The 24,513-nt window shown below is 52.4% G+C and overlaps 11 protein-coding genes across 11 annotated transcripts; 5 read left to right on the forward strand and 6 right to left on the reverse strand.

The window, feature by feature from the left end:
- Window positions 1-57: 57 nt before the first annotated feature.
- CTRU02_202342 (histone-like transcription factor and archaeal histone family protein) lies at window positions 58-748 on the reverse strand (the record flags this gene model as incomplete). The annotated part of the gene is made up of 4 exons (XM_036719749.1): window positions 58-329; window positions 386-476; window positions 536-621; window positions 685-748. The coding sequence occupies 4 exons, from the start codon at window positions 746-748 to the stop codon at window positions 58-60; spliced, it is 513 nt and encodes a 170-aa protein (XP_036588451.1).
- Window positions 749-1,755: 1,007 nt separating this feature from the next.
- On the forward strand, window positions 1,756-4,290 carry CTRU02_202343 (voltage-gated chloride channel; the record flags this gene model as incomplete). Its single annotated transcript, XM_036719750.1, has 1 exon — window positions 1,756-4,290. One exon carries the CDS (start codon window positions 1,756-1,758, stop codon window positions 4,288-4,290), a length of 2,535 nt encoding a protein of 844 aa, XP_036588452.1.
- Window positions 4,291-6,386: 2,096 nt separating this feature from the next.
- Window positions 6,387-7,482, reverse strand: CTRU02_202344 (transcription initiation factor iia small subunit; the record flags this gene model as incomplete). The annotated part of the gene is made up of 4 exons (XM_036719751.2): window positions 6,387-6,731; window positions 6,783-6,818; window positions 6,870-6,966; window positions 7,202-7,482. 4 exons carry the CDS (start codon window positions 7,480-7,482, stop codon window positions 6,387-6,389), a joined length of 759 nt encoding a protein of 252 aa, XP_036588453.2.
- A 1,618-nt stretch (window positions 7,483-9,100) lies between these two features.
- CTRU02_202345 (transcription initiation factor IIA) lies at window positions 9,101-9,666 on the reverse strand (the record flags this gene model as incomplete). The annotated part of the gene is made up of 3 exons (XM_036719752.1): window positions 9,101-9,253; window positions 9,398-9,545; window positions 9,620-9,666. The coding sequence occupies 3 exons, from the start codon at window positions 9,664-9,666 to the stop codon at window positions 9,101-9,103; spliced, it is 348 nt and encodes a 115-aa protein (XP_036588454.1).
- Window positions 9,667-10,079: 413 nt separating this feature from the next.
- On the forward strand, window positions 10,080-10,903 carry CTRU02_202346 (v-atpase proteolipid subunit; the record flags this gene model as incomplete). Its single annotated transcript, XM_036719753.1, has 4 exons — window positions 10,080-10,137; window positions 10,215-10,341; window positions 10,432-10,740; window positions 10,795-10,903. The coding sequence occupies 4 exons, from the start codon at window positions 10,080-10,082 to the stop codon at window positions 10,901-10,903; spliced, it is 603 nt and encodes a 200-aa protein (XP_036588455.1).
- Window positions 10,904-11,211: 308 nt separating this feature from the next.
- CTRU02_202347 (molybdenum cofactor biosynthesis protein) lies at window positions 11,212-13,371 on the reverse strand (the record flags this gene model as incomplete). Its single annotated transcript, XM_070204025.1, has 2 exons — window positions 11,212-13,044; window positions 13,096-13,371. The coding sequence occupies 2 exons, from the start codon at window positions 13,369-13,371 to the stop codon at window positions 11,212-11,214; spliced, it is 2,109 nt and encodes a 702-aa protein (XP_070062607.1).
- A 347-nt stretch (window positions 13,372-13,718) lies between these two features.
- On the forward strand, window positions 13,719-14,331 carry CTRU02_202348 (rpp14 family protein; the record flags this gene model as incomplete). Its single annotated transcript, XM_036719755.1, has 2 exons — window positions 13,719-13,932; window positions 13,988-14,331. 2 exons carry the CDS (start codon window positions 13,719-13,721, stop codon window positions 14,329-14,331), a joined length of 558 nt encoding a protein of 185 aa, XP_036588457.1.
- A 7-nt stretch (window positions 14,332-14,338) lies between these two features.
- CTRU02_202349 (ATP binding protein) lies at window positions 14,339-15,511 on the reverse strand (the record flags this gene model as incomplete). Its single annotated transcript, XM_036719756.1, has 3 exons — window positions 14,339-15,004; window positions 15,060-15,385; window positions 15,448-15,511. 3 exons carry the CDS (start codon window positions 15,509-15,511, stop codon window positions 14,339-14,341), a joined length of 1,056 nt encoding a protein of 351 aa, XP_036588458.1.
- A 572-nt stretch (window positions 15,512-16,083) lies between these two features.
- Window positions 16,084-20,910, forward strand: CTRU02_202350 (patatin-like serine; the record flags this gene model as incomplete). Its single annotated transcript, XM_036719757.1, has 3 exons — window positions 16,084-16,373; window positions 16,430-19,362; window positions 19,547-20,910. 3 exons carry the CDS (start codon window positions 16,084-16,086, stop codon window positions 20,908-20,910), a joined length of 4,587 nt encoding a protein of 1,528 aa, XP_036588459.1.
- Window positions 20,911-21,748: 838 nt separating this feature from the next.
- On the forward strand, window positions 21,749-22,366 carry CTRU02_202351 (uncharacterized protein; the record flags this gene model as incomplete). The annotated part of the gene is made up of 1 exon (XM_036719758.1): window positions 21,749-22,366. The coding sequence occupies one exon, from the start codon at window positions 21,749-21,751 to the stop codon at window positions 22,364-22,366; it is 618 nt and encodes a 205-aa protein (XP_036588460.1).
- A 398-nt stretch (window positions 22,367-22,764) lies between these two features.
- On the reverse strand, window positions 22,765-24,363 carry CTRU02_202352 (aromatic-l-amino-acid decarboxylase; the record flags this gene model as incomplete). Its single annotated transcript, XM_036719759.1, has 2 exons — window positions 22,765-24,227; window positions 24,315-24,363. The coding sequence occupies 2 exons, from the start codon at window positions 24,361-24,363 to the stop codon at window positions 22,765-22,767; spliced, it is 1,512 nt and encodes a 503-aa protein (XP_036588461.1).
- Between the last annotated feature and the right edge of the window lie 150 nt (window positions 24,364-24,513).

Here is a 24,513-nt window from a genome sequence, read left to right on the forward strand (position 1 = left end):
TTAGTTCAAAAGGGAAGCAATGGAGGCCGGAGGGAAAGAAGACGAAGAAGACTGATTCTAGCCCGTCATGTCGACGTCCCCGTCATGGCCAGCGGCCACCGCCTGGCGAGATTCGGCCTCGAGCTGCGCGCTGGGGTCGTCCTCGTGGACGGCGGAAGCGGCGGCGCCGTTGACGCCGTTGGTGGATTGGCGCTTCTTGGGCTCCGCGTCAGACTTTTTGGGCGCTGTGCGGGAGATGGCGGCTTGGTCCTTGATTTTCTTGTAGGGGATAGTCTTGGGGATGACGTCTTCGAGGAACTCGAGGTTGTCATGGTGGTTGACGGCGTTTGCTGTTTCTTGTCAGTCCTTCCTTTCCGTCCATTGGTGAATGGGAGGACGTGCTTACCCAGGTCTTTGTATTGAACGTTGCGACGAGGCTTGCGGTCCAGCTTGGCCATGTTCTGGCCCTCATTGGCGAGGTACTGTATGAACATCTCCTGTGATGTTTGTGAGCACGAGATTGTTCCCAGAGGTTGTTGGATGGATTTCGACTTACGGTCGCGAGGGTGATGACAAAGGCGGCGTTATTTGAGCAGATCCCGATGTCTGGGTCTGTGCCGATAATCTTCTTTACGCGGGCCACTGTTTGATGTCAGACATGAAGCTTGAGACGCGAGTATTAATGAGTGATAGATGAGAACCTACAGGGCAATGCCGGTTGGCCTGTTACCTCCTTCCGGGGAGGAATGACGTTTGTGTTGTAAGGCATCCTAGCGAATGGGTGTTGAGGTCGTGGACTTCAGGAGGTGAGAGGAGGCAGTTGAGTCTAGATGAAAGTTAGTGAATGCTCTTTGAATAGGTTTGTGGTGTGTGAGGGCACATCATGAGCTTCGGCGACGATACATGAAATTAGAGAGGTCTTGTTTGGTTCATCGCGGTTGCCTTTTCAGACTTTGTAAACAGAATAAATCCACACAGCTCTATAGGAGTGAACTCGTGCCCACTTTGATGTCTCATTTGAGCGCATGTAAGTGAACTCCTGACGCTTTTGTTTTGTAGCGACCCTTTGAACTTCCAAAATTTCACTTGAAACTGTATCTTTGGGGATGCTGGACTGCTATTTCAATGAAATACGGTAAGTCGCCCACCTTTTCAAGACTTAGTCTCTTGGTCTGCCGAGGAGGGCGTGGCAACAGGTGATTGATGACTCTGAATATGTCCTTCTCGACTCTACAAATAATGTGTGTATTAAATTCGGTGTCAGTCGGAAGACATGTGAGTACTTGAACGTGGTTAGGTCGCCGGGGTCGTCGTAGTGTGAGATATCCGTACGGGTGTAGTCGCCAAGGGGAGGCTCTCCTTTCATGTAATCGCGCCAAAAAAGGCCAGTGAGACGCGACCACTAAAAACGCGCTGGATTGAACTGCTACTGCCCACAGCCAGAGTCGGAAAGCTTAAGCACCAATTGCAGGGGAGCCCCCGGCAGACTAAGGCAAGCCACGGCGTCCTATTAGCTCAAACAACCCCAGCCTGCCATCATTGAACCCCCATCCCCGATTTCCAGCCAGCAGCCTCGCCCGAAGCCCATGACCTGCCATTGGAACTCCGTAGGTCAGCAAGCTGAGGACATAACTTCAATCGAATACAGACGATTCCTTGCCAGTTTCCCGTCGAACGAACGACCGAATACGAGCGACTCCGAATGCGCCCAGTCGCACACTAAAAACCCCGCCAGTACCTTTGCGCCGCGAACATGAGCACAGCGCCGAGCCAACAATGACTTCCAGAAGCACATCCTTCTCCCACAGCCCCCAGCGGTTTCGGCGCCCATCAATCAGTTCGAGGCTCTCGTTTGCTGTCTCAAACGCGGAGCAGGAAGATGAGGATGACGGCAATGAAGGGGGCGACAGCGCGGCCCCCACTGAGAGGCGGCAGCAGCATCAGATTGAGGAGGAAATCGCCGAGATCAAGCGCTATGAGGACTTCACCACCATAGATTGGGTACAGGACGCCGCTCGTGAGCAGGCGCGGCGGAAACTGCGACGGCGACGGCGCGCGGGCATGCTCGACAATGGCCAGGCCGGATGGAGATCCCGTTTGCGTGAGTCCTACGATGCAGCCCAGGGCTGGCTAGTCGTCACCCTGATCGGAATCACCATCGGCCTTAACGCTGCCTTCTTGAATATTATCACCGAGTGGCTGTCCGATATCAAGATGGGATATTGCACGACGGCTTTCTACCTTAACGAGAACTTTTGCTGTTGGGGCGAGGATAACGGCTGCGCCGCGTGGCATAAGTGGACGGGGTTCGGTCCCATCAATTACCTGCTCTATATCCTGTTCGGCACCTTCTTCGCCTTTACGTCGGCAACGCTCGTCAAGTCGTTCGCGCCATACGCTGCGGGCTCGGGTATTTCCGAGATCAAATGCATCATCGCCGGGTTCGTTATGAAGGGGTTCCTCGGTTTCTGGACGCTCTTGATCAAGTCTGTCTGTCTGCCTCTTGCCATTGCCTCAGGGCTGTCAGTCGGAAAGGAGGGCCCAAGTGTCCATTACGCCGTGTGTACAGGAAACGTCATTTCGCGGCTGTTCGACAAATACCGCCGCAATGCCGCCAAGACACGGGAGATCTTGAGTGCGTGTGCCGCGGCTGGTGTCGCTGTCGCCTTCGGCAGTCCCATTGGAGGAGTGCTTTTCTCTTTGGAGGAGATGTCGAGTTACTTCCCTCTCAAGACACTGTGGCGAAGTTACTTCTGCGCTCTTGTGGCGACGGCTGTACTGGCCGCAATGAACCCCTTCAGAACTGGGCAGCTTGTCATGTTCCAGGTACACTATGATCGGTCATGGCACTTCTTCGAAGTGGTTTTCTACATCATCTTGGGTATCTTTGGCGGCCTTTACGGTGCCTTTGTCATCAAGTGGAATTTGCGGGCTCAGGCTTTCAGAAAGAAGTATTTGTCCAAGTACGCTATTGCGGAGGCGACGATCCTAGCTGCTGGAACCGCCATTATTTGTTACCCAAACGTCTTCCTTAGAATCGACATGACGGAAAGCATGGAGATTTTGTTTCTGGAGTGCGAAGGTGCTGAGGACTACCACGGACTATGCGAGCCCGACCAAAAGCTCAAAAATGTCCTATCGCTGGTCATTGCCACGATTTTGAGAATTCTTCTCGTAATCATCTCGTATGGCTGCAAAGTGCCGGCTGGTATTTTCGTCCCTTCCATGGCCATTGGCGCGTCTTTCGGACGTACCGTGGGTATCATTGTCCAGGCCATACACGAAGCCAACCCAACGAGCGCCTTTTTCGCGGCTTGTAAGCCGGATGAGCCCTGCATTACCCCAGGCACGTACGCTTTCCTGGGTGCCGCTGCTGCACTAAGTGGTATCATGCACATCACTGTTTCCGTGGTTGTCATCATGTTCGAACTCACTGGCGCCTTAACATATATTCTCCCAACCATGATCGTTGTTGGAGTCACAAAGATCGTTAGCGAACTGTTCGGCAAGGGCGGTATCGCGGACAGGATGATTTGGTTTAGTGGCTTCCCCTTTTTAGACAACAAGGAGGAGCACAACTTTGGCGTCCCCGTCTCGGAGGTCATGCGTACCGAGGTCACATCTTTGCCAGTCAATGGCATGATATTCTCGCAGCTTGAGAACCTGCTTAAGGAGGACAAATATCAAGGCTTCCCTATCGTGGAAGACGAAAACTCAAAGATTTTAGTCGGCTACATCGGCCGTACGGAACTTCGATATGCCATCGACCGCATGAAGCGCGAAAGACCAATCAACCCAGACGCCAGATGCAGCTTCTCACCACCGCGGACGCTCAGTGTCGTCAGCCCTATCACACCAACCGTATCCAGCTTCTCTGATTCGATGTCGTCTAGCTCAGTGGATTTTAGCCGCTATATCGACAGCACGCCTGTGACAGCGCATCCACGCCTGCCGCTTGAGACGGTGATGGAACTCTTCCGCAAGATCGGCCCGAGAGTTGTTCTTATTGAATACCACGGACGATTGTCGGGTCTCGTAACGGTTAAGGACTGCTTGAAGTACCAGTTCACAGCCGAGCACGCCGAGAATCCCCGTGACGACTCTTTCGCCGAGAGCCAGGAAAAGATATGGAGTGCCATGCGCCGCGCCGCTGGCTGGGTATCGGATAAGGTATCCACTGCATCCGGCGGGAGGATACGGTTGTCGTTCGATGAGCGGAGATCGCCTGGGGTGCGGCCTCCTGGCGCGCAGATTCTTGATGGCGATGAGGATGTCGCTGATGATGGTGCTGTAGAGCTTGAGAACCGATGAGCTTGTGAATGATTACATATGACTTGGGACTTATGGTGTTTGAACGCGTGTTGCGTTGGCGGATTTGAGTATTATTCTACCGGCTTTGGTTTTGGGTCATGAGACAGAATATATAGATTACGGCGGGCTGCTGCAAATGCAACTGATTATTCATACATCTGCTTAAACACGCTTGCCAGGTCTACATCATCTTCTGATAAGATATGGCATCCACTTCTCTCGTGATTCTAAATACATATGTAGGACGTGTTGGTTTTTTCGAAACATTGCTTAGAGGGCGACTCAGGGGCGGTCGTGTATATTTGTTCAGTAAGCAAGTGTACCACCGCGGTTGAAAACGGGAGGAGACACCCCCGGCGAGAAAGGTATATGAGTTTCATACATTTGCGAAGCTAGGACGAAGTATTAATTGTCTTTCTCATGCTTTGGCATATGCAGGGAAACCTAAAAGGATATCGGAATATCATAAGTAATAGGTACCATTACCGGGCTGTCTTTGGGAAGGAGCGAACCACTTCCCTAACACGCTTACACAAGGCGCCTTCCTGCCCCCTGCCAGACTCAGGGTTTATATACAGCTCTTTCTTCTCCATTGTCGATTCCCCGGTTTCTCTGAGGAGGGCCGGGGCCTGTATAGCCTAGCAGGTTAAATAGTTGGTAGAAAACGCCCGGGTTTTCATACGTTTCGATACGGGGGCACCTGACTTCGAAACCGAACTTTTTTGTCTTTTTTTCTATTTTCCTCCTGCTGCTTCGATTTATCTTAAAAACATCATGCAGCACTACTTGTAAAGCAGAGACAGCAGGCAGAAAGTCATAGTATTGTGACTGCTCCGACGTAACAACATACTAGGAGGTCGTGTACTCGAACCCGATTGAGCACATCGCCCAATACCTCTATGGCTTTTAGAACCAGTTTAACTTATTCTTTGGGTCACCTCAAGATATGGTAGAATTTTGTTAATTGAGGTTTTGGGTGAGAACCATGGTTCAGCTGAAGCTTAGAAATTCATTTCCCTCTTTCATACGCCAATGAAGACATCGAACTGGCAATTTTTTCGGCCATACCACTCCTGCGCATATTTCTATTTGCAATGAATAGGTAACTGTGCAATAGGAAGCGGAGAAAGGTAGACAAGAGAAAACAAGTAGAGAAATAACATGTCGGTCTTCTCCCTCCTGGCTCTTCTCGACATGGACTACAATCACCTCTTGCAATAGCAGTATCGCTTCTCTGCAACAATAGGTAACTTAAAGAAAAGAAGAAGCTTCGGATATCCCACACGACAGACAATATTCCTCCGTTACAACTTGCTCCGTATCCTCGCTGGAACTAAATCCATTCTCACATTGACCACTGAATCCCTTGCCGGAATCACTGGACTCCACTCCAAATCACATATCAAAGCTTAGCAAATATGCAACTCATTTCGACCATCCTCGCCGTCTCCCTCCTGGCCTGTGGCGTCGCCGCAGGTCCAGGAACAGTTGGAGGCGTGCCACCACCCCCAAACTGGGTAAACGTTTTACGTGGTGTAAGTAGCCTCTTCATCCCCTCCATCTCACGTGGGCTGTAGTCACAGGTTTGAAAATCTACACGTAGATAGATTGCTGACCGCGTCTTGTTCGTGATAGAAATGTGTCATGAGCTCCAATGAGTGTGTGCTCCCAGAACAAGGTTTCACGCGCAAGTGTAATCGATATCATTTCCCGGTACGTCGCATTTTCTCTCTCGCTCTTTTATCGTCCATTTCTAAGCCTGAATTATTGGAAATACAAAAATGTAACCTCTAGGTACAATCAACATATTTCTTCTAACTTTTCCATAGTGCAAGAGACACGGCAACTACTGCTCAATGACGGAGACAGATGGACCCAACAAGGTGTGGGAATTTGCTGTTTGCTCCTAAGGTCGCATGGTCGTCGTGCTGGTGTTACTAGGGGAATGCCATCGAACATGCAAGCTGCAACCCTCGGCGAAGGAAGAGCATTATTGAGTACTATATTCAAGGGTATCCTCTATACAATGGCCGGTTATATGTGTTAGCAAGTATAAGCAAACCTGCCCCTCTGTATACTGCCTCTCTGCATCCCCCTCAAGCCCGAGTTTGTTGTGGTGAGAGGTCTCCTAGGTCGACGATGTCTTCGTCCTCTGACTCGTCCTTGTCGTCTTCCGCGCTATCCCCAGGGGCAAGTCCGGGCTGCTGTGGCAAGGGGGCGTAGTCGCCAGACTTGTCGGAGGCAGTTTCATCCTTGCGACCGATAATGACGTTACCAGCAACAAGAAGGGCGGCGCCGAGCCACCAGAGCGGTGGGAGGGACTCGGAGAAGATGGCCAGGCCGAGGATGGCGGTGATGACGAAGTTTGAGGATGTGTTCATGATGGAAACCTGTGTAGTGGAGCTTCCCTTTGCAAGGGCCTTGGTAAAGAGCGTCCACATCTGTAGTGTGTTAGTCTCATGGGCTGAGTGAATTAGTGAGTGTAATCTTACGATGCCATTGAAGACAAGGTTCAGACCGAAGAAGACCTGGAGGCTCCGTTAGCGGCATGACAAGGAGGACTATTGTAGAGGGCTCACGGCTCGCAAGACGACTTCAAAGGCGCCTTCAATATGGGAAAGATGAAGAAAGTTGGAGATCGCTTGAGATATGGTGGTTGTGAGCTCAGTTGTGGTCCTGGATGATTGTGAGTGAGACATTCAATAAAGGTTGTTCCAGGCCTTTGAAACACTCAAACAACAATCGAAGCAGTAAGAAAATGAGAAAACATTAGATATCAAAATATAGAATCATAAGTTCATCCTCAGGATCAGAGGGTTGTTGCTGGTTTGTGAGTAGACAATAAATATTGTGAAGTCTTGGCGATGATGTCCGGTTGAGCCGGGCTGACAGAAATGAGAGAACAACTCACAGCTTTGCAAAGACGCCATTAAAGGCAGCGCAGGCGCCGCTGGCGATAGCAAGGACAATCCATTGGTTACGACGTGCCCATGCCATTTTGATCTTATCGTTGCCTTCGCTGTCTTCGTCGTCAGTTAGTGGTTGACTGTGCTCGTCGTCCTCGTGCCGTGGAAGCAGCGGTCGGCGCTCATTGTCCAGGGTTGTCGTCTTCGCGGCGGCCATGGTGGGTATCTGTTCCTTTTGAGGACGGTCGGGGGCGGATGCAGTGGCGGGTTGTCGCTGGCGGAGCATTATGTGGAGTGTGGAAGAGAAGCAAGAGGGAGATTTGGGTGTTGGTGCCCCTGCTACTGCCGGGGGTAGTGGTGGTGGTGGTGCGCTTGGCGATCCGGAGAGGATGAGGTAAGGACAGCTACCCGACACCTTAGGCCAGGTTATGCTAAGATCAATGTAACAGGTCTGCAGACGCACTACTGCTCTCCTATACGGGTGAGGAACAGTGAGCGCGGACGTGAAAAGGTCCGGGACAGTGGAGGAGGATGGGATGAGCTGGCGGATGAGCGGGCGCTTGGGAAGTCCTTGACAGGCGGCGCGTTCTGTCTCAATGACGGTGGCAGATGGGAATTTGGTTGTGGTGCCTGACAATTCTCGGAGAACCCAGTCTCAAGACTAGGGGAATCCCAGTGTGCATGTGTCAAGGATGCACGTGTGTGACGAGACTCTTGACGTTGGAGAGAGGAACAAGACTATAGCCCAGTGTCTGAGTTTGACTAGTAATAAGAGACAAAATTTCCTTGATTTTTTTCGGCGTAAATATTGATTTTGTCAAGATGGGAAAAGTGGCTTTTGCGATGGACAAAAGTTGCGACGACAAAGACGGGATTGGCAAATCAAACGCTTGAAAGCAGGGACCGTTGAGGCAATGATAGGGGCATATGCAGATGCTCTTTGTTGCTTGATCACTGATGAAGAACTGGGGAGGGAACAGATTAGGCGCTTTCCCCGTTTCCGGCGGATGGAGCACCGTGGGCCCGCGGCTCTGCAGGTACCCGGCATCGGCCTCCCCCCTCTTTCAGGAGGCTGGGAATGAAACATGATCTATCCAGAGGGAAAGTCCCAGGGCTGTGATTTATGGTTTGGTGTTTTCCAAATGCTTTTACGTGGAATTTGACAGTTAGCTGTTGAAGGATGTGGCATGTACGGATAGTGTATGCTACAATCAAGCGGAAAACCTACCAATTGGCCTGTGGGGTGCACAATTGACGTTATGACGTATGGGACCCCGTCGGCGACATGGCGTTTCTCGATTTGTTAATAAGGATCGCACTCTGTATTATCAAGCCTATTCTGTTAAATAGATGAACCGGGACTGGAATTTAGCTCCTCTCCTATTCTATTCCCTCTCAATTCTTTTAGTGCAAGAGGCCTTCGAAGAAAAAATGGCATACTATGGACATTTTTCGAAGGTGTAGTTAAGCATGTATTTGAGACTTCAGTGACCTCTACAATCACATGACCTACCGACATTAGAGCAAGTCCATGAACAAAAGGTAACTGAAATCCTTATCGGATCATTGAGGGCTGAGACGTTCAGATGACCGGGTGCAAGATGGGGTGAAGTTACAACAAATAATACATGCATCATTATGCGGGCATCCAGTCTATTGGTAAGCCTAACTAGCATCTTCTTTGATGTGTGTAAACCTTGAGTGGTATCAAATGTCGCAATTTGGGTGAACGCCCTCGTCCACCATCCATATACCATCCATTGTGCGATGAAAGAATCATGAGTCCCTGAACGCCGTTGTATGCAGCCACCCTGGGCGCTGTCCGTCACTTCCTCAAGCAGAGTGTACGATGTCGTTTGGATACCTTCGAAAACGGAGCAATCGTTGTCGCCGCCATTCGTTCCTCAAGGTCCCTCACCCGGCTTCTTGGCGTTGCAGCTAACAATCTTAACCTTGTCTGCCGTCACGATTTGCCCACCATTATCCAGTTTAAATTGGACGTTCTTGATGAGGAAGGTCCAGACTTCGTCGCAGAAGCGGTAGGTGCTAAGGCTCCCCTGTAAATGGCATAGAGTTAGTCATCGGCATCATGAAAACTCGTTGCAAGTTTTATCCATGTACCCAGAGTCTGGTTGACTCCATGGCGCATGAAGTTGCGTGGGCTACAAAAGTATGCGCCGATGCGGTGGGTTTATGCTTACCTTGAAGGTCAGGCGTGCCTTGACGCTCTTCTGGAGAGCCTCAGTGATCGCCTGGTCAAAGTTGGCCAGAATCTTCATCGCAAGCTGCGGGTGGATGCGCTCTTCACTGATCAGATCATCGAGCATGTCCGTCAGCGCAAGGCCGATGCTGTGGAAGCATTGCAAGTTAGTCTCTGGAGCATGAAATGGCTAGTATACTAATCTAATAAATGGCGCATGTACCTGCTACGGCGGTAAAGCTCGTAGAAAGATTGAGGTGCGGCTGCCATCGTGGAGATTTATTTCCTGATCTCCTGGGGCGGGCGTCGTTTTGGGTGGGTGTGAGTGTGAAAGAGGCAAGGTTGTATTTATACTGGCCTTGTTTGAGGATATCCTTGGATACTGCTGACTCAGCTATCTGTAAGTGGGGCGTACCGCTTGCTGCCTGCCGTCCAAGTTGTCATCAAATGCCTTTCCCTGCTATTTTATTATCTAAGCAGAGCCCAGTGGCCAGTAAACGCATGCGCTCGTCATGTGACCTTACCAAATCTGGGTCGCTGGCTCTTGCCTTGCCTTACCTCAGTTACCATACCTCATTCGCCTGGCCTAGAGAGCTCGACGTAGCTGCAATCCCCAGACCTCCGTCGTCAAAACCAACACCCACAACAACCCCCCGAACGACGCAAACGCCGAAACGAGCACGATGAGTCTCACGTATGGCCTGGGAGGCATTGGTGGCGCCCTTACCGTGGTGGGAGCTTGTACGACCAGACCCTTGCGATGATGCACTGGACGATTCCCGCGATAGGACACCACAGCTAACTGACCTTCCGAACAGACATGCTCTTTACCGGTTCAGGCGAGGCTTTCAATGTCGGCGAGTTCCTCGAGTCCATCTCTCCTTACGCATGGGCGGATATGGGTATTGGTCTATGCATCGGTCTCTCCGTTGTAGGCGCGGCATGGTACGGGATAACAATACACCCTCACATCTCTTTCAACGTTCCATCGTGTTTTAGGCGGGCATCTGGTTTCTAACGAGACACGATATACAGGGGTATCTTCATCACGGGCTCTTCCATTCTCGGCGCAGGCGTCAAGGCGCCGCGCGTGCGAACCAAGAATCTGATTTCCATCATCTTCTGCGAGGTTGTCGCCATCTACGGCGTCATCATGGCTATCGTTTTCTCTGCTCAGCTTGAGGCGACCGATATCAAGGGTCTACACGACGCCAACAGCTATTACACTGGATACGCCCTCTTCTGGTCTGGTATCACCGTCGGAATGTGCAACCTGATTTGCGGTGTCGCTGTCGGCATTAACGGCAGTGGAGCTGCGCTGGCCGATGCCGCTGACCCCACGCTGTAAGTACCAGGTTATGCTCACGAAGAGAAGAATCGCCATACTAACTTTTACAGCTTTGTCAAGATTCTTGTCGTTGAGATTTTCAGCTCTGTCCTTGGCCTTTTCGGTCTCATTGTCGGTCTCCTGGTGGCTGGCAAGACAAATGGCTTCAAGACGGAGTAGTGACCTACGCATCAAGCGATATGGGATGCAAAAGAGGTGAGGGAAACCACAAATGACATTAGGGATGTCGAATTCGAAAGATGTACAGTGGAGCACTGCATTACACCAAGGCTACTTGGGCTGGCGTTAATGGCATAAAGGCAGGGCGAGGATATCTTGTATTGTATACTACCAACGTATTATAGCTCCTCATCGAAGTGATTTCTGCGCGAGTAAGGCATTTTCAAGGCTAGTTGCAGTGGCTTCTTTGTATGTATCGCTACACAAATTGTCTCATTTACTACACATAACTTCGTAACCGGGCTTGCTTAGTACTCCACCCGCACGTCACCCATAAGTAAAGCCTCGACCTTGGTTCCCTTCTTCAAGGGCTCTGGTCCCTTTGGCAATGCAAGCAGTGCATTAGCAGACCGCAGACTTCCGACCTTGGAGCTTCTCTGGCCACCGGTGCTACTGGCAGACAGGACGCCGTCCTTACCAACCGTCACAATCGCACGATGGTATTCCGGCCGCACCTTGTCCAGGGAGAAATCATGAGCCAGCGTCGCGGGGACCTTGGGCAGACCCGCTGGCACAATTCCGGAGAGCTTGTGGAGCGCTGGTAGGACGAAAAGGTGGAAAGTAACCAAAGCCGAAGCCGGGTTACCTGGCAGGGAGAAGACGGTCTTAGTGACGCGGTCGCCAAGCGTCGTCTTGACTGGCACGGTGGCGAAGGTAGTCGGCTTGCCTGGCTTCATGGCCACACGGCCGAAGTGGATCGTCCCGCCTAGGGAGCGCTCGATGGTAGGCTTGAGAAGGTCAAGCTCACCCATTGAGACACCGCCCGTGGTAATAAGCAGGTCGCTACGGCGCAGCCCTTCGCGCAGGTTTTCCTCCAGAGAGCCCGGCTTGTCGCGAGCAATACCAAGGTCGATGACCTCGAAACCCCACTGCCGGGCGGCAGACATGAGCGTGATGCGGTTAGTGTCTCTAACTTCGCCCAGACGCAGACCGCCAGGCCTGTCCGGCTCAATGATTTCGTCGCCTGTAGAGAGTATGCCAACGACAGGCCGCTTGTAGGTCTTGACCTCAGCGACACCAACAGCTGCCAGAAGGCCAATCTCGCCGCCAACACCAGAGATTTGCTCGCCCTTCTTGAGGATGACGCTACCTTCTTGTATGTCGCTGCCAACCTCCCTGATGTTTTCGCCAGGCTTGACACCCTCAGCTAAGATTTCAACTTCCTTCTCTTCTTTGTCGTCGTCGGTCTTGGACTTGAGAATAGTGTCCTCCACCATAATAACGGAAGTAGCTCCCGGGGGTAGCGGAGCTCCAGTTGTAATTCTGGCGATCTCTCCTTCCTTCAAGGTCTTGGCTTCACCTGGAGCAGCGTGAGATACAGCGGTGACGGGGAAGACGCCCTTCATGTTGCCATCCTTTGGCACGACGACGGCGTATCCATCGACTATGCTTGCGCGGAATGCGGGTACGCTTTCTCTGGCAGTAACATCCTCTGCTAGAACTGAGTTCACAACGTTCACGTTGACCTTTGATGTGACAATTTCAGCGTCAGGGGTAAAGTCATTTATGAGTCGCAGAGCATCATCTACTTCCAGCATAGGGTAAGGCGATTCTCTGTACCTGCGAGAGGGGCCCAAGCTCGGATCATTCGACAACGGGTTGTCTTCAGGCTTAGTGTGTCTTACAAGCCCTCCATGTCCATGTCCATGACTGTGGCCGTGGCCATGCTTATGGTCATGGCTGTGGGCATGGGCGTGGGAGTGGTGATGTTCTTTCTGAGGCTTGGGTGCAGCTGCCGAGGTTGCACCCTGACCACCGATGCCAGCGTCGGACTCAAGCTTCTTCACGCCGCCTTGGTGGAGTGCTCTAGAGTCAGCCCCGGCAGCTTGGACGCAGGCATGAGGCAACGTCTTCAGAATGGCTTGAAGATTCTCCTTTGCTCCCTTGGGAGAGCCTGGCAATGTAACAATGACTGTGTTGTTTCTGACGCCTGCTACTGGTCTGGACATCATGGCAACTATATCTGTTAGCGGAGTTCCTTGGCCAGGAGCTGTTTTCTTACATGGAGTGACTGCAAGCGAGGCGGCGAGCATCCCGTGGACAAGACCAGGCGCAGGTTTGTGAAGGAGAGCGCCGACAGCCTTTGAGCTAACTTAGCATATCATATGTAAAAAAAAGATCATTAAGCATACCTCCGGAGTGCTGTCTGATACAGCGAAGCCAGTACCGCCTGTGGTGAGGATCAAGTTGACTCCGTCTTCTGGCCCAACATCTGCCCACAGCATGATCTGGCGCTGGATCTGCGGAACATGATCTTGCACAATCTTGCTGTCGGATACTATCCAGTTGCCTCCCCCTTCCCGTTCAATAACGTCTTTTAAGACAAGCTCAGACTTATCTGTCGAAGGATCCTTCGAAGCCGTCGTCGAGACGATAAGGATAGCTACCTTGAGAGGGGTATCAGTCATGATGAACAAGGTGAGCGATCCTAGCGCCACGGAGAGGTTTTCTAAAGATTTATAAAAGAAACACTGTTCTTCCAGGTGTTAAGATCATTCACAATCACACTATTAAGATGTTTGAGTTATTAACTTATCTGACAAACTAGCTGGTGACGTCGTGAGCTTCCCAAGGAGCTCTGGGTGAAGCTTCCCCCACCTTAGTCAGCGCCATCCCGTTTGGACCCACCTTTGAACTGCCCCTCTTAGTGCAGGGGATGCCGCGCGAGTACGTACCGCGACTTGAACTTTTTCAGTCAACTTCCGCGGTCAGTCAATCACGATCTTACGAGAACAACAGGCATTTCACAGTCAAGATGGTCCGAATTAAAGAAAGGTATATTCTTGTAAATATAGTATATCCACCCGACGCGTCAAAACAACAGGCAACTAATGTTCCGGACTTTGTGGTCATGCATCAACCCACTACGGGGCAGCTCACACCTCAGTCTCTACTGAAGGCGATACGAGGTGAAGTCGCTACATTATTTGGCGATTACGGCTCTGGAGCTATAGAAGGGAACTTATCTGGTGAGTCCAAGACCTTCAAGATTTTTACTCTGAATCAGCTAACGATATTGGATAGTCAAATATCTTTCTCCAGCAACCTCAACTTTCATATTGAAAGTGAAGAGAGCGCATTATCGCCTTGTTTGGGCCGCCCTCACTTTCATGGACCGCGTTCCCCTTCGGAATGGGGACGGCAAACCATGCATGTTTAGAGTTATTCGAGTCAGCGGTACCATCCGGAAGGCAGAGGAAGAGGCTATTAGACAAGCGAGACAACTGGTCCTTGCTGCCAAAGACTCTGTTGCAGTTGCTAGTGGTGCCTTACCCATGTTCTCGGAGGCCAAGACCCAAGCCGAAGATGCTATAATGTTCGACGCATCAGACGTTTCCGACGAAGAAATGGATGAAGAAGACGGCTGAAGGGGTATCATTTGTTCTTGCGCACTACTTTAACGCCACTATCTGCCGGCACCGTCATATCACCAAAGTCTGGATCGTAGTCTTCCATGGCCTGATCCGGCTGGCCTGCGTTGGGATCTTGCTCCTCTCGCAATTTGGCCTGCTCCTCCCACTCTTTCCTCTCGAGCTCGTCGTACTCGGCCTTGCGGTCAACCCAACGCTCTTGGATGTCTCGGACATCCATCATCGACGACTCGTTGCGCATAGCGACCTGCCATACGGTATCGTTGGCACCCTCTGCGCCTCCAAAAACGTATCCACCCGCTCGATCAATAACTCGGAGAAGATGCATCATGCTCTTCTTATCCTCGACTGCTAGCACCTCGAACCGGACCAGTCCGTAACTCTCAATCATGTTTGCGACGGCCTCATTCAGTCGGCCAAACTTCTCGTTGCGCATCACCGGCGACTCTTCTTCCAAGTAAGGCATAAGATATGACAAATCATCGACGTCGGTGTAGTATTCGAGGTTGAAGGGCAAGGAATCGTATGTGGCGACTTTGTCGATTTTCGTTAGGACATTGATGTGTGGCATGTCCATCTGGAGCATGGCACGGAGGGCCAGGAGCAGGTTGGAAATATACAGCGACGGCTGCGTAAGGCAGAAGGAGTCGGACAGGTGTACGACGACAAACTAAGGCAGAATTAGCATGAGAACTTTTTAGGAGTTCTGATCCTGTGGTACTGACCCTGAATCCAAGCTTTTGCAGCTTAAAGAAGATGTTTCTCAGCGAGTTGTGATGTGTGTAGAGCTCGACCTGGCCGGGGCAATCGAACAGGATGTAATCGTCGCCCAGTTCCTTGAGACCCTCCTCGAACCATTCCATATTGTGTTCGAGCTCCTCCAGGGCGTAGAGAATGCCTCCATTAGGTCCTAGTCTGTCACTAGCCATAATATCTTCCAGCTTAACCAGGTCGCGAATGTCAAGGGCCTTTGGATAGTTGGTATGGTCGTTTGCGGGATCTAGGTTTACTACAGAGCATGCGCGTCCGATTGCGCCCATGAACTGGTGCACTATACGTGTTCTATTAGTCCCGAGGGCTACAGAGTATGCATTGGGAGTAAGGATAGCTTACTGCCATCACAGTAGGTGCTCTTTCCAGCACCCGGACTGCCCAGGACAAGCTGCGCGAAGGGCATTTTGGCGGATTTTTGAGTGGTGACAACCCAAGTAGGTAACAGTTTAAAACTCCAAAACCTATTGAGAACAATTGGGGTGCCGAGGATTACCAGCGGCAGTCGAACGTGATCTTTCGAAGGCGAAGTTTCTCAGCCTACTACCTGTGCCCCTCCATGCAGTATTACACAAGCAGCCCGGTACATCCACTGGGCGCAGGCACTTCAGAAGGCTTAGCGTCACATGCCACACCAAGTCGCGCTGGGCTTTTTAGCGGCGTGGGGCGGCACAATCGCTTGACCGCCCGTCCCCGACCCGAGTTCCTCGACCTTCCAAGCTTCTTCAAAGCTCGCACCCCACAAGCTCTTTTTTCTCTTCTCTTCTATTTTTCTCCAACCACCTCTTTGGCTCGAGTCTCGTCTCAGCCACCACAACCGGTTTAAATCCTCTCCTCCCTTGCTCGCGCCCTGCTAGCCGCGGGTACGCGCTCAACCATGTGATCTGTCTTTCTCGCTTGCACTATGCTGCAGCAACAACACTCGTTGTACCATCCAAAATCGCAGCAGCAGCAGCAGTAGCCGCAAACTCAGCAGCCATGTCGTCAGACATTTCGGGCGCCGCACACGCGCTCTCTGAGAGCGTGTCGGCCACGATGAACACCTCCCCTGAGGTGCTTCCATCTGCTTTTACGCGGGCGCAGGAGGTCGTCGCCGCCCAGGGCTCGTCCAGCTGGTTGGGGTTCTTTGGCCGGTTGATTCTTGCCATCCTGTCCCTGATCTCCTCCATCCTATACTGGGCCATACGCATCGTCACCATCACCATCCCAACACTGCTCTTTACTTTGTTTTCGACCAGTTGGACGGTGACGATGAACGCTACCACATTGTACGCGCTCCCAGAACCCATTATTATTCGATTCTGTTTTTGCTGACTTGGCCCAGAATGGTTATCATGGTTGCCATCATATCGGCCGTTAGCTGGGTGGTGCGATACCGCATCCTCAACATGTACTCTCGACTCCCCCCAGAGCCCCAGAGGAAGGAGCCAGATGTTGACCTGTTCCCCGACACTCATGAGGAGGGAAAAAAGGCGGGTCTGTCCAGCTACCTGGACGAATTTCTCAGTGCCATCAAGATCTTTGGTTACCTGGAAAGACAGGTTTTCCACGAGTTGACCCGTAGCATGCAAACTCGAAAGCTCATCGCTGGTGAGACCTTCAACCTGGAAGAGGAGAAGGGATTTTGCATTGTCGTTGACGGTCTTGTGGAGATCTTTGTCAAGTCTGGCCGAAATGCCAGAGGCCTGGGACCCGACCCGTGTGAGAGCTTCGGAGGCGAGTCTAGCTACGCAGCAGAGGAGGATGACATCCCACCCGCTGGACAGCAGAGATACCAGCTGCTTACCGAAGTTCGCAATGGAGCTCCCATGTCGTCCCTGTTCTCCATCATGTCTTTGTTTACCGAAGACGTTAACCTCTGGTCAACCGAGGATGACACTCCAGAGCCCACTGCGGGCAGCGCCGGGCTGAGGGGCTCTCCCTTTCCGCACAACCCCGAGTTTCGTCGCATGCCGTCGGATCCTGCCACTCCATTCCACATGACTGCGCAATACCCTGACAGCGGCGACGAGAAACCAGGTGTTAAAATTGAGGAGCCGCCAAAGCGGTCTGTCACACCTACTCCTGCCCACGCACGCATTCCGCCTATATCTCTGGATACGCCTGGCAGCGCTCGTCAGCCTAAGCGTCCACCGCTTCAAAGCCGAGCGACGTCTGGCTCAGCCCACCCTGACATTATTGCTAGGGCGACGGTGGACACAACGATTGCCATCATTCCAGCCAGTGCATTTCGCCGGTTGACGAAGGTTTACCCTAAGGCAACGTCGCATATTGTCCAAGTCATTCTCTCACGCTTTCAGCGAGTCACACTTGCGACTGCGTACAACTACCTTGGGCTTACAGGGGAGGTCTTGCAGACTGAGAAGAACATGCTTGCTTTTACCACATGTCAGCTACCCAACATGCTTCGTGGTGACGCGCTTGAGCGTTTGAAAGAAAAGTTCAACCGGGAACGCGAGCGTGTTGGCGGCGAACTTGAGAGCAAAGGCATTGCCCTGCACAATGCCAATGCCCATCGTCGTCGAAAATCTACATCAACCCTTCGAAAAGATGCAATGATCCACTCTATGAGTACCAAAGAGAGGTCATTCTCGCAGGTTGCGACAACTATTGCACCACCCAGGGAACGTTCTTCTACACACACTCCAAGTCCTGGCGATTTGCTGGCAAACATTCAATATGCCCGCAGTGGTGGTCAGCGACAGCCTAGTACAAGCAATATCCATATTGATCACGTTACCGACGCTCTTCGCCACGAAGGCGCCAGCCCTCTTGCCCAGAGGTCCTTCAACCCCTTTGCAACTCAGAAGCACTCTCGTATATCGATTGACGGCCGCGAGTCGCTTGACGAAGACAACCTTTTCCGTCAATCTATCCTTGAGTGCATGTTTAAGTCGATCGGGCTTGGCAGTAGTGGGAGTGTTTCGCGTGAGGCAGAATCAGTCGAGGGTTCTCCTAGACTATTTTCTTACGACCAGCGCCGTCAGAGGACTGTCCTTGGCAACAATGCGTTCGGTCTCATGGGACCCTTTGAGTCCTCTGGGGATGGTGATACGGAGTCGTTGACCTCTGGAGGGTTTACATTGAACACGCCGCCCAACGCTCATCTGCTGGCCAATGATATGAAGGATGATGTTGAAATCGTGTTCTTCCCCAAGGGATCTGTTTTGGTTGAACAAGGCGAGCGCAATCCTGGGCTGTACTATGTCATCGATGGTTTCCTCGATATTTGTACAACCAACGAAGACAGCTCTGCCGACATCCTGCACTCATCCAGCAGAAACTCACTGCATACGGACTACTTGGCCATGAATGGATCTCCCGCACAGACTCCGGTCAATCTCTTTGGTACTGGCAAAGAAGGAGATGGGAAGAAGAAGCAGCCTGTCCGCCGAAGTGTATCTCTGATCAAGCCCGGTGGACTTGCTGGGTACGTCGGCACAGTGTCATCCTACAGGTCTTTTATCGATGTCGTTGCCAAGACCGATGTTTATGTTGGTTTCCTGCCAAGGTCAGCACTTGAGAGAATTGTTGATCGCTATCCCATTGTCCTACTCACAATGGCTAAGCGACTCACGAGCCTTCTACCGCGTCTCATAATGCATATTGACTTCGCTCTAGACTGGGAGCAAGTTGATGCTGGTCAGGTTCTTTTTCATGAAGGCGACGAAAGTGAAGCAATTCATATTGTCCTCAATGGCAGACTTCGCCTCGTTCAAGAAAAGAAGGATGGCGGTGTCTCTGTTCGCGCAGAGTTTGGCCAAGGTGAAAGTGTGGGCGAATTAGAAGTCCTGACCGAGTCTGTACGGCCCGGAACATTACATGCCATTCGCCAGACCGAGCTTGTCAAGTTCCCTCGCACGCTCTTCAACAGTCTTGCACAGGAGCACCCTAATATCACGATCAAGATCTCCAAGATCATTGCATCGCGTATGCGAAACTTGGTTGACGATCCTTCCCAGCTGATGTCTAAGGAGGCTGGTGGTGCCACATCAATCACTAAAGGTTCTTCATCGTTGAACTTGAGGACTGTTGCCGTGCTGCCAGTCACCTCGGGTGTTCCTGTCGTTGAGTTTGGTAACCGGTTGATGAATGCTTTGGCTCAAGTCGGCCCTGCAAATGGGGCGACGTCTCTCAACCAGTCTGCCATCTTGAACCACCTTGGCAAGCATGCCTTCAACAAGATGGGCAAGCTTAAGCTTTCCCAATACTTGGCTGACTTGGAGGAGAAATATGGCCTTGTGGTATACGTCGCAGGTAGGCGCTTCACCCTTTTCTAATTTTTCTTTTACACTCGTCCTTTTATGATGAACAAACCTGTTTCCCGAGGCAAGACCGCTGAAGGCCAAACATTAACTCTAATTTTTTCCTGACATGGACACATTTTCTTCTTATGCTGTTGGATAAGCGACGTAGGCACGACGCTAACCATGATGATCAGATACGAACGTCAATTCTCCGTGGACCCAGACTTGCATCACGCAAGCTGACTGCATTCTTCTTGTTGGCCTTGCAGAAGGATCGCCTGAGATCGGCGAGTACGAGAGGTTCATGCTGGGAATGAAGTCGACCGCAAGGAAGCTTCTCGTCCTTCTTCATGGCGAGCGGTACTCTCCTTCGGGCCTCACCCGGGCGTGGCTACGGAATCGGATGTGGATCAACGGTGGACACTATCATGTGCAAATGCCCCTCGGCGCCAACATCATGCCTGTGCATCCGCCTTCCAAGAGGACGAGCACAACGCTGAAACAAAGAGTTCAGATCATTCAAGCAGAGATCCAGAAGTATACATCTAGGAAAGTCCGACACAGTCCCTTCTATTCGCCCGAGGCACCCTTCAAGGGCGATTTCCATCGTCTCGCTAGGCGTCTTTGTGGCAAGTCTGTCGGTCTAGTCCTAGGCGGTGGTGGCGCTCGAGGCATCACGCAAATTGGCATCATTCAGGCCATGGAGGAGGCCGGTATTCCTATCGATGTCGTTGGTGGAACTTCTATTGGATCGTTCATTGGTGCTCTCTACGCTCGTCATGCCGACGTCGTTCCCATTTTTGGTCTTGCCAAGAAGTTCTCAGGCCGAATGGCCAGTATGTGGCGGTTTGCTCTTGACCTTACTTACCCCACGGCATCGTACACGACTGGACATGAGTTCAATCGGGGTATCTTTAAGACGTTTGGAAAGACCCAAATCGAAGATTTCTGGCTCGAGTATTACTGCAACACTACAAATATCAGCAAGAGTCGTATTGAGTACCACACCAGTGGATACGCATGGAGGTACATTAGAGCCTCAATGTCATTGGCTGGTTTGCTTCCGCCCTTGTGTGACGAGGGCAGCATGCTTCTAGATGGTGGTTACATTGACAACCTGACGGTCTCCCATATGAAGAGACTTGGAGTGGACACCATCTTTGCAGTGGACGTTGGTGCCCTCGACGACGATACCCCTCAGGCATACGGTGATTCGCTGTCCGGAGTGTGGGCATTCTGGAACAGGTGGAACCCGTTCTCGGCGACACCCAATCCCCCAACGCTGGCGGAGATTCAGGCTAGACTGGCCTACGTGTCTAGCGTCGATGCCCTGGAAAGAGCCAAGATGATGCCTGGCTGCTTTTACATGCGGCCCCCCATTGATGATTATGGAACGCTCGACTTTGGCAAATTTGACGAGCTGTACCAGATGGGATACAAGTATGGACAAGACTTTTTACAGAAGCTTAGAGATGACGGTGTTTTGCCTCTGATGGAGGAAACAGAAGCCAAGAAGGCGATGCGGAGGACGATGGCGCCCAGAAGAGCGAGCATTTAGTAGATGAGACAAGTATACGATAGACGTCGATACGAAGATGATGAAATGATACCACTCTTGCGTCTGCATATATTTCCCAGCATTCCGTGAAATCCGTGAGGACGTGTCAATCAGCGCCATTTCACCAGCTGCAGGCCATTAAACAGAGCTGGCAAACCAAGGGTCCAAGGCAAATCGAGGGGAATCCTTGCTTCACCTGCGCATCCAAGACATGCGACATTCCCAATGGACATGTTGGGTGGCATGTGGTCTCACTTTTGTTTTGGCAGTTGGTTCTAAAGCCGCAAAGGGCCATTAACGATCGGACGTTGATTTGCTGGGAGCTTTGACCAGATCGAGGTCCTGACGTCAATGGCTTGGCGATGGGGTGGTGCGGGCTTTTGATACCGGGGATGACATCACGTAGCAGCATGACGACAAGCTTCCACTAAGGACCCAATGGGGGAACTCCCAAACCCCCGGCGGTCGCCATATCTGATGCCAATTACTCCAGTATTGATGCGGGGAGGGGATAGCGGCGGTGAGGATGTCAAGGCGACTTTGAGAAATATAATTCTGGTGCCATCCATCCACATCGGAGTTTTTTTTGAGTGTTATGACAAAGCTCCAAGTGCCAATACCACCATCAGATTTATACCTTGGCATACCGTATGTCTATCCGTTCCTGAACAAGGGGAAAGCCACTTGCAACCATACATCATCCTACGGCACAGCAAAACAACCCCCCCTCCCCCCTTTACACTAAAAAGACCTTTACCGACGCCGTCGAGCTTCAACCTTTGTTAGACGCGTACACACAAAAAAGCCACCACAAATAAGCTTATTTACAGGGAACAAAATGGTCAAGCCCGGCAAGCTCCTCCCGCCTGACCCTCGACCATGGACAGCAGATCCCGAGAGCCGCAAGGCACGGAAGAACGTGGAGAAAGAGAACGGTGGCTTCGACTGGGGCCAGGCAATCGCTCTTGGCTTTATCGGCGCCACTGTAGTTTTTGGTATCGACAAGTCTCTCAGGAAATGCGAAGAGAAGCACGAGGATGAAGGCAAACATGATGACAGACGCCGGCAGCGGACTCGGGACTCCCGATCTCGGGTTGGGTGGAGCAACCAGAGTGTGGCTGGCTCCACGAGGGCCTCTACGAGAGGTCGTGGATACGACCGGGATGATAGGGATTACTACTACGACGATGACCGAGATTATTGGGATCGGAGTCGCGAAGAAAGAGAGGCTATTCGAGCTGCGAGGGACTACAGCCGCGAGCCTGCTCGCGCACCCGAGTCGATCAGCGGGCTGGAGCCCAGGGGCGGCCGTGACTATGATCGCGACTACGATCGCGAATATGCCCGTGCCGCCGACCAGTTTGATCGGGATTATGGATACGGCCGGCGGTATGACGACCATAGACGCAGCCGGAGCAACCCTGCTTCGCGATCGAGGGAGTACTCAAACTGGTGAAGACATAACAAGACGACATCATCAATACTCAATTCCCGGCTATAACATTGTTCGGGTTGTACCACCACTCAACACGCCCAACCACATGAGATCATGACCAAAAACAAAAACAGAATTACGACTAGCATCAGCGGCATCACAGAATAAAAATTTGCCATTTTATGAAATTGTACGATTATGAAAGACATGGGAAAGATGGAAGGTTTTCACGTGAAGAGGGAGCGGGGTATGTTAGCATCGAATTAGCCCAAGGACACCTGGGATTCATCGCATCTGCATCGGTTATGATTTTATTTTTATTTTTATATCATTTCTGCAATGTAGAGTTGGTATATGCAATATCACATACAATCATCTATCTCATCTAAATCTGTTAAACTTTGGGGCATCGTCTATCTCTATTGTTGTCCAGCAAGTTGCCTTTCGGTCGCCGCGACCAGAATGTCGAACGCCTTCTTAACATGCACCTCCTCAATAACCTGACTGCTACCTGTGCACAACCGAATACCGTACGTGCCGTGAAGCACCGTGGGCGTGAGGTAAATCTCGCCCTTGCCGTTGATCTCCTCCAAGACGGCCTCGGTGATCTTGTTCCGCTCCTCCCTGCTCGCGCCCTGTTTGCCGACGCACTCGAACACCACCAGCGCGAACCTGGGCCCCGTGATGATCTCAAACAGGTCGGGGCGGCCCTGGAGCATCTCGGCGAAGTTCTCGCCTTGCTTGATGCCCCTCGTCAGGTGCGCGCGGATGCCGCTGGCGCCGTAGGCGCGCAGCACGAACCACAGCTTCAGACTCCTGAAGCGCCTGCCGAGCGGGATCTGCCAGTCTCGGTAGTCCGTGACGAGGCCGGCCTCGGAGAACTGGTTGCGCAGGTAGGCGGGCTTGATGCTCAGCGACTCGACGAGCCACGCGCGGTCGCGGACCCAGAGGGCGGAGCAGTCGAAGTTTGTGAGCATCCACTTGTGCGGGTTCACGTTGAAGGAGTGGAAGGCCTCGAAGGATGCCGTGTGGTGCTGGTTCTCCGGGAGCATGAGGGCGGAGCCGGCGTAGGCCGCGTCGACGTGTACCCAGATCTTGTCGTCGCCGTCGCCGTCCGCGGAGAGCACGTCGCGGATGCCGGGGAAGTCGTCGATGGCGCAGGTGTCGGTGGTGCCGAGGGTGGCGGTGAGGTAGAAGGGCTCGAGGCCCTTGGCGCGGAGGGCGGCGACGGTGGATTGCAGTGCGGGGCCGGACATGGCGTAGCCGGCGGAGGCCGGGGCCGGGACGGTGGCGAAACGCACGCCGAGGACTTGGGCGGCCTTCTTGGTGGACGAGTGGGCTGCCTCGGAGCCGAGCGCGACGAGCTTGGAGCGCAGGCGCCAGGTCTCCTCCTCCTTCTCCTCCGAGTCCGCGGGGAGGTGGGCGGTTGCTTCGCGGAGGAACTTGTCTCGGGCGGCGACCATGACGGTCAGGATGGCCTCGGAGGCGGTTCCGTGGAGGACGCCGCCTCCGCGGGTCGGGGCGGTGGAAAGGTAGCACGCGGGGAGGGCCAAGAGCTGGGCGAGCCAGTCGAGGACGATGGTCTCCAGCTCAGTGACGGCGGGGGAGCAGATCCAGTTGAAGTGGGCGCCGTTGAAGGCGTTGGAGTAGAGCTCGGCGAGCATGGCCGGGTAGGAGGAGGAGCAGGGGAAGAAGGCGTGGAATGAAGGGGATTGCCAATGGGTGATGCCCGGGACGATGTGGGATTGCAGGTCGGCGTGGATGTCGGCCCATGACTCCGGTGCCTCCGGGGCGGAGGGCGGGAGGAGGGGGCGGAGGTAGCCCGGGGTTACGGAGGGGAGAACTTTCTCCTGGGAGGCGATTGTGTCGTAGTATTTTGTGACTGGGGAGGGTTGGTTAGTACTGTTATTGAGGGCTTCTTGACTTGACTGAAGCTGATAGTCAAAGGGAGGGGGGTATGAAGGCTCACTGTCTTCCACGACCTCTTGGGCCGCGGCACGGAATTCGGAAGAGTCCATTGTGTCGAGCAGTTCAGCAGCCGGTTGTGTGATATTTTTCTTGAATTAGACGGAGTCCTCGGGTGCCGCAGTTTGAAGTTGAAAATAAGCGGGTGAGCAGAGACTATATATACATTTACTTCTTTATTTGTGGCACCCTTTGTTTTGTTC

The sequence above is a fragment of the Colletotrichum truncatum genome, assembly GCF_014235925.2.
Source record: "Colletotrichum truncatum strain CMES1059 chromosome Unknown Contig_0001, whole genome shotgun sequence".
Lineage (NCBI taxonomy): Eukaryota > Fungi > Ascomycota > Sordariomycetes > Glomerellales > Glomerellaceae > Colletotrichum > Colletotrichum truncatum.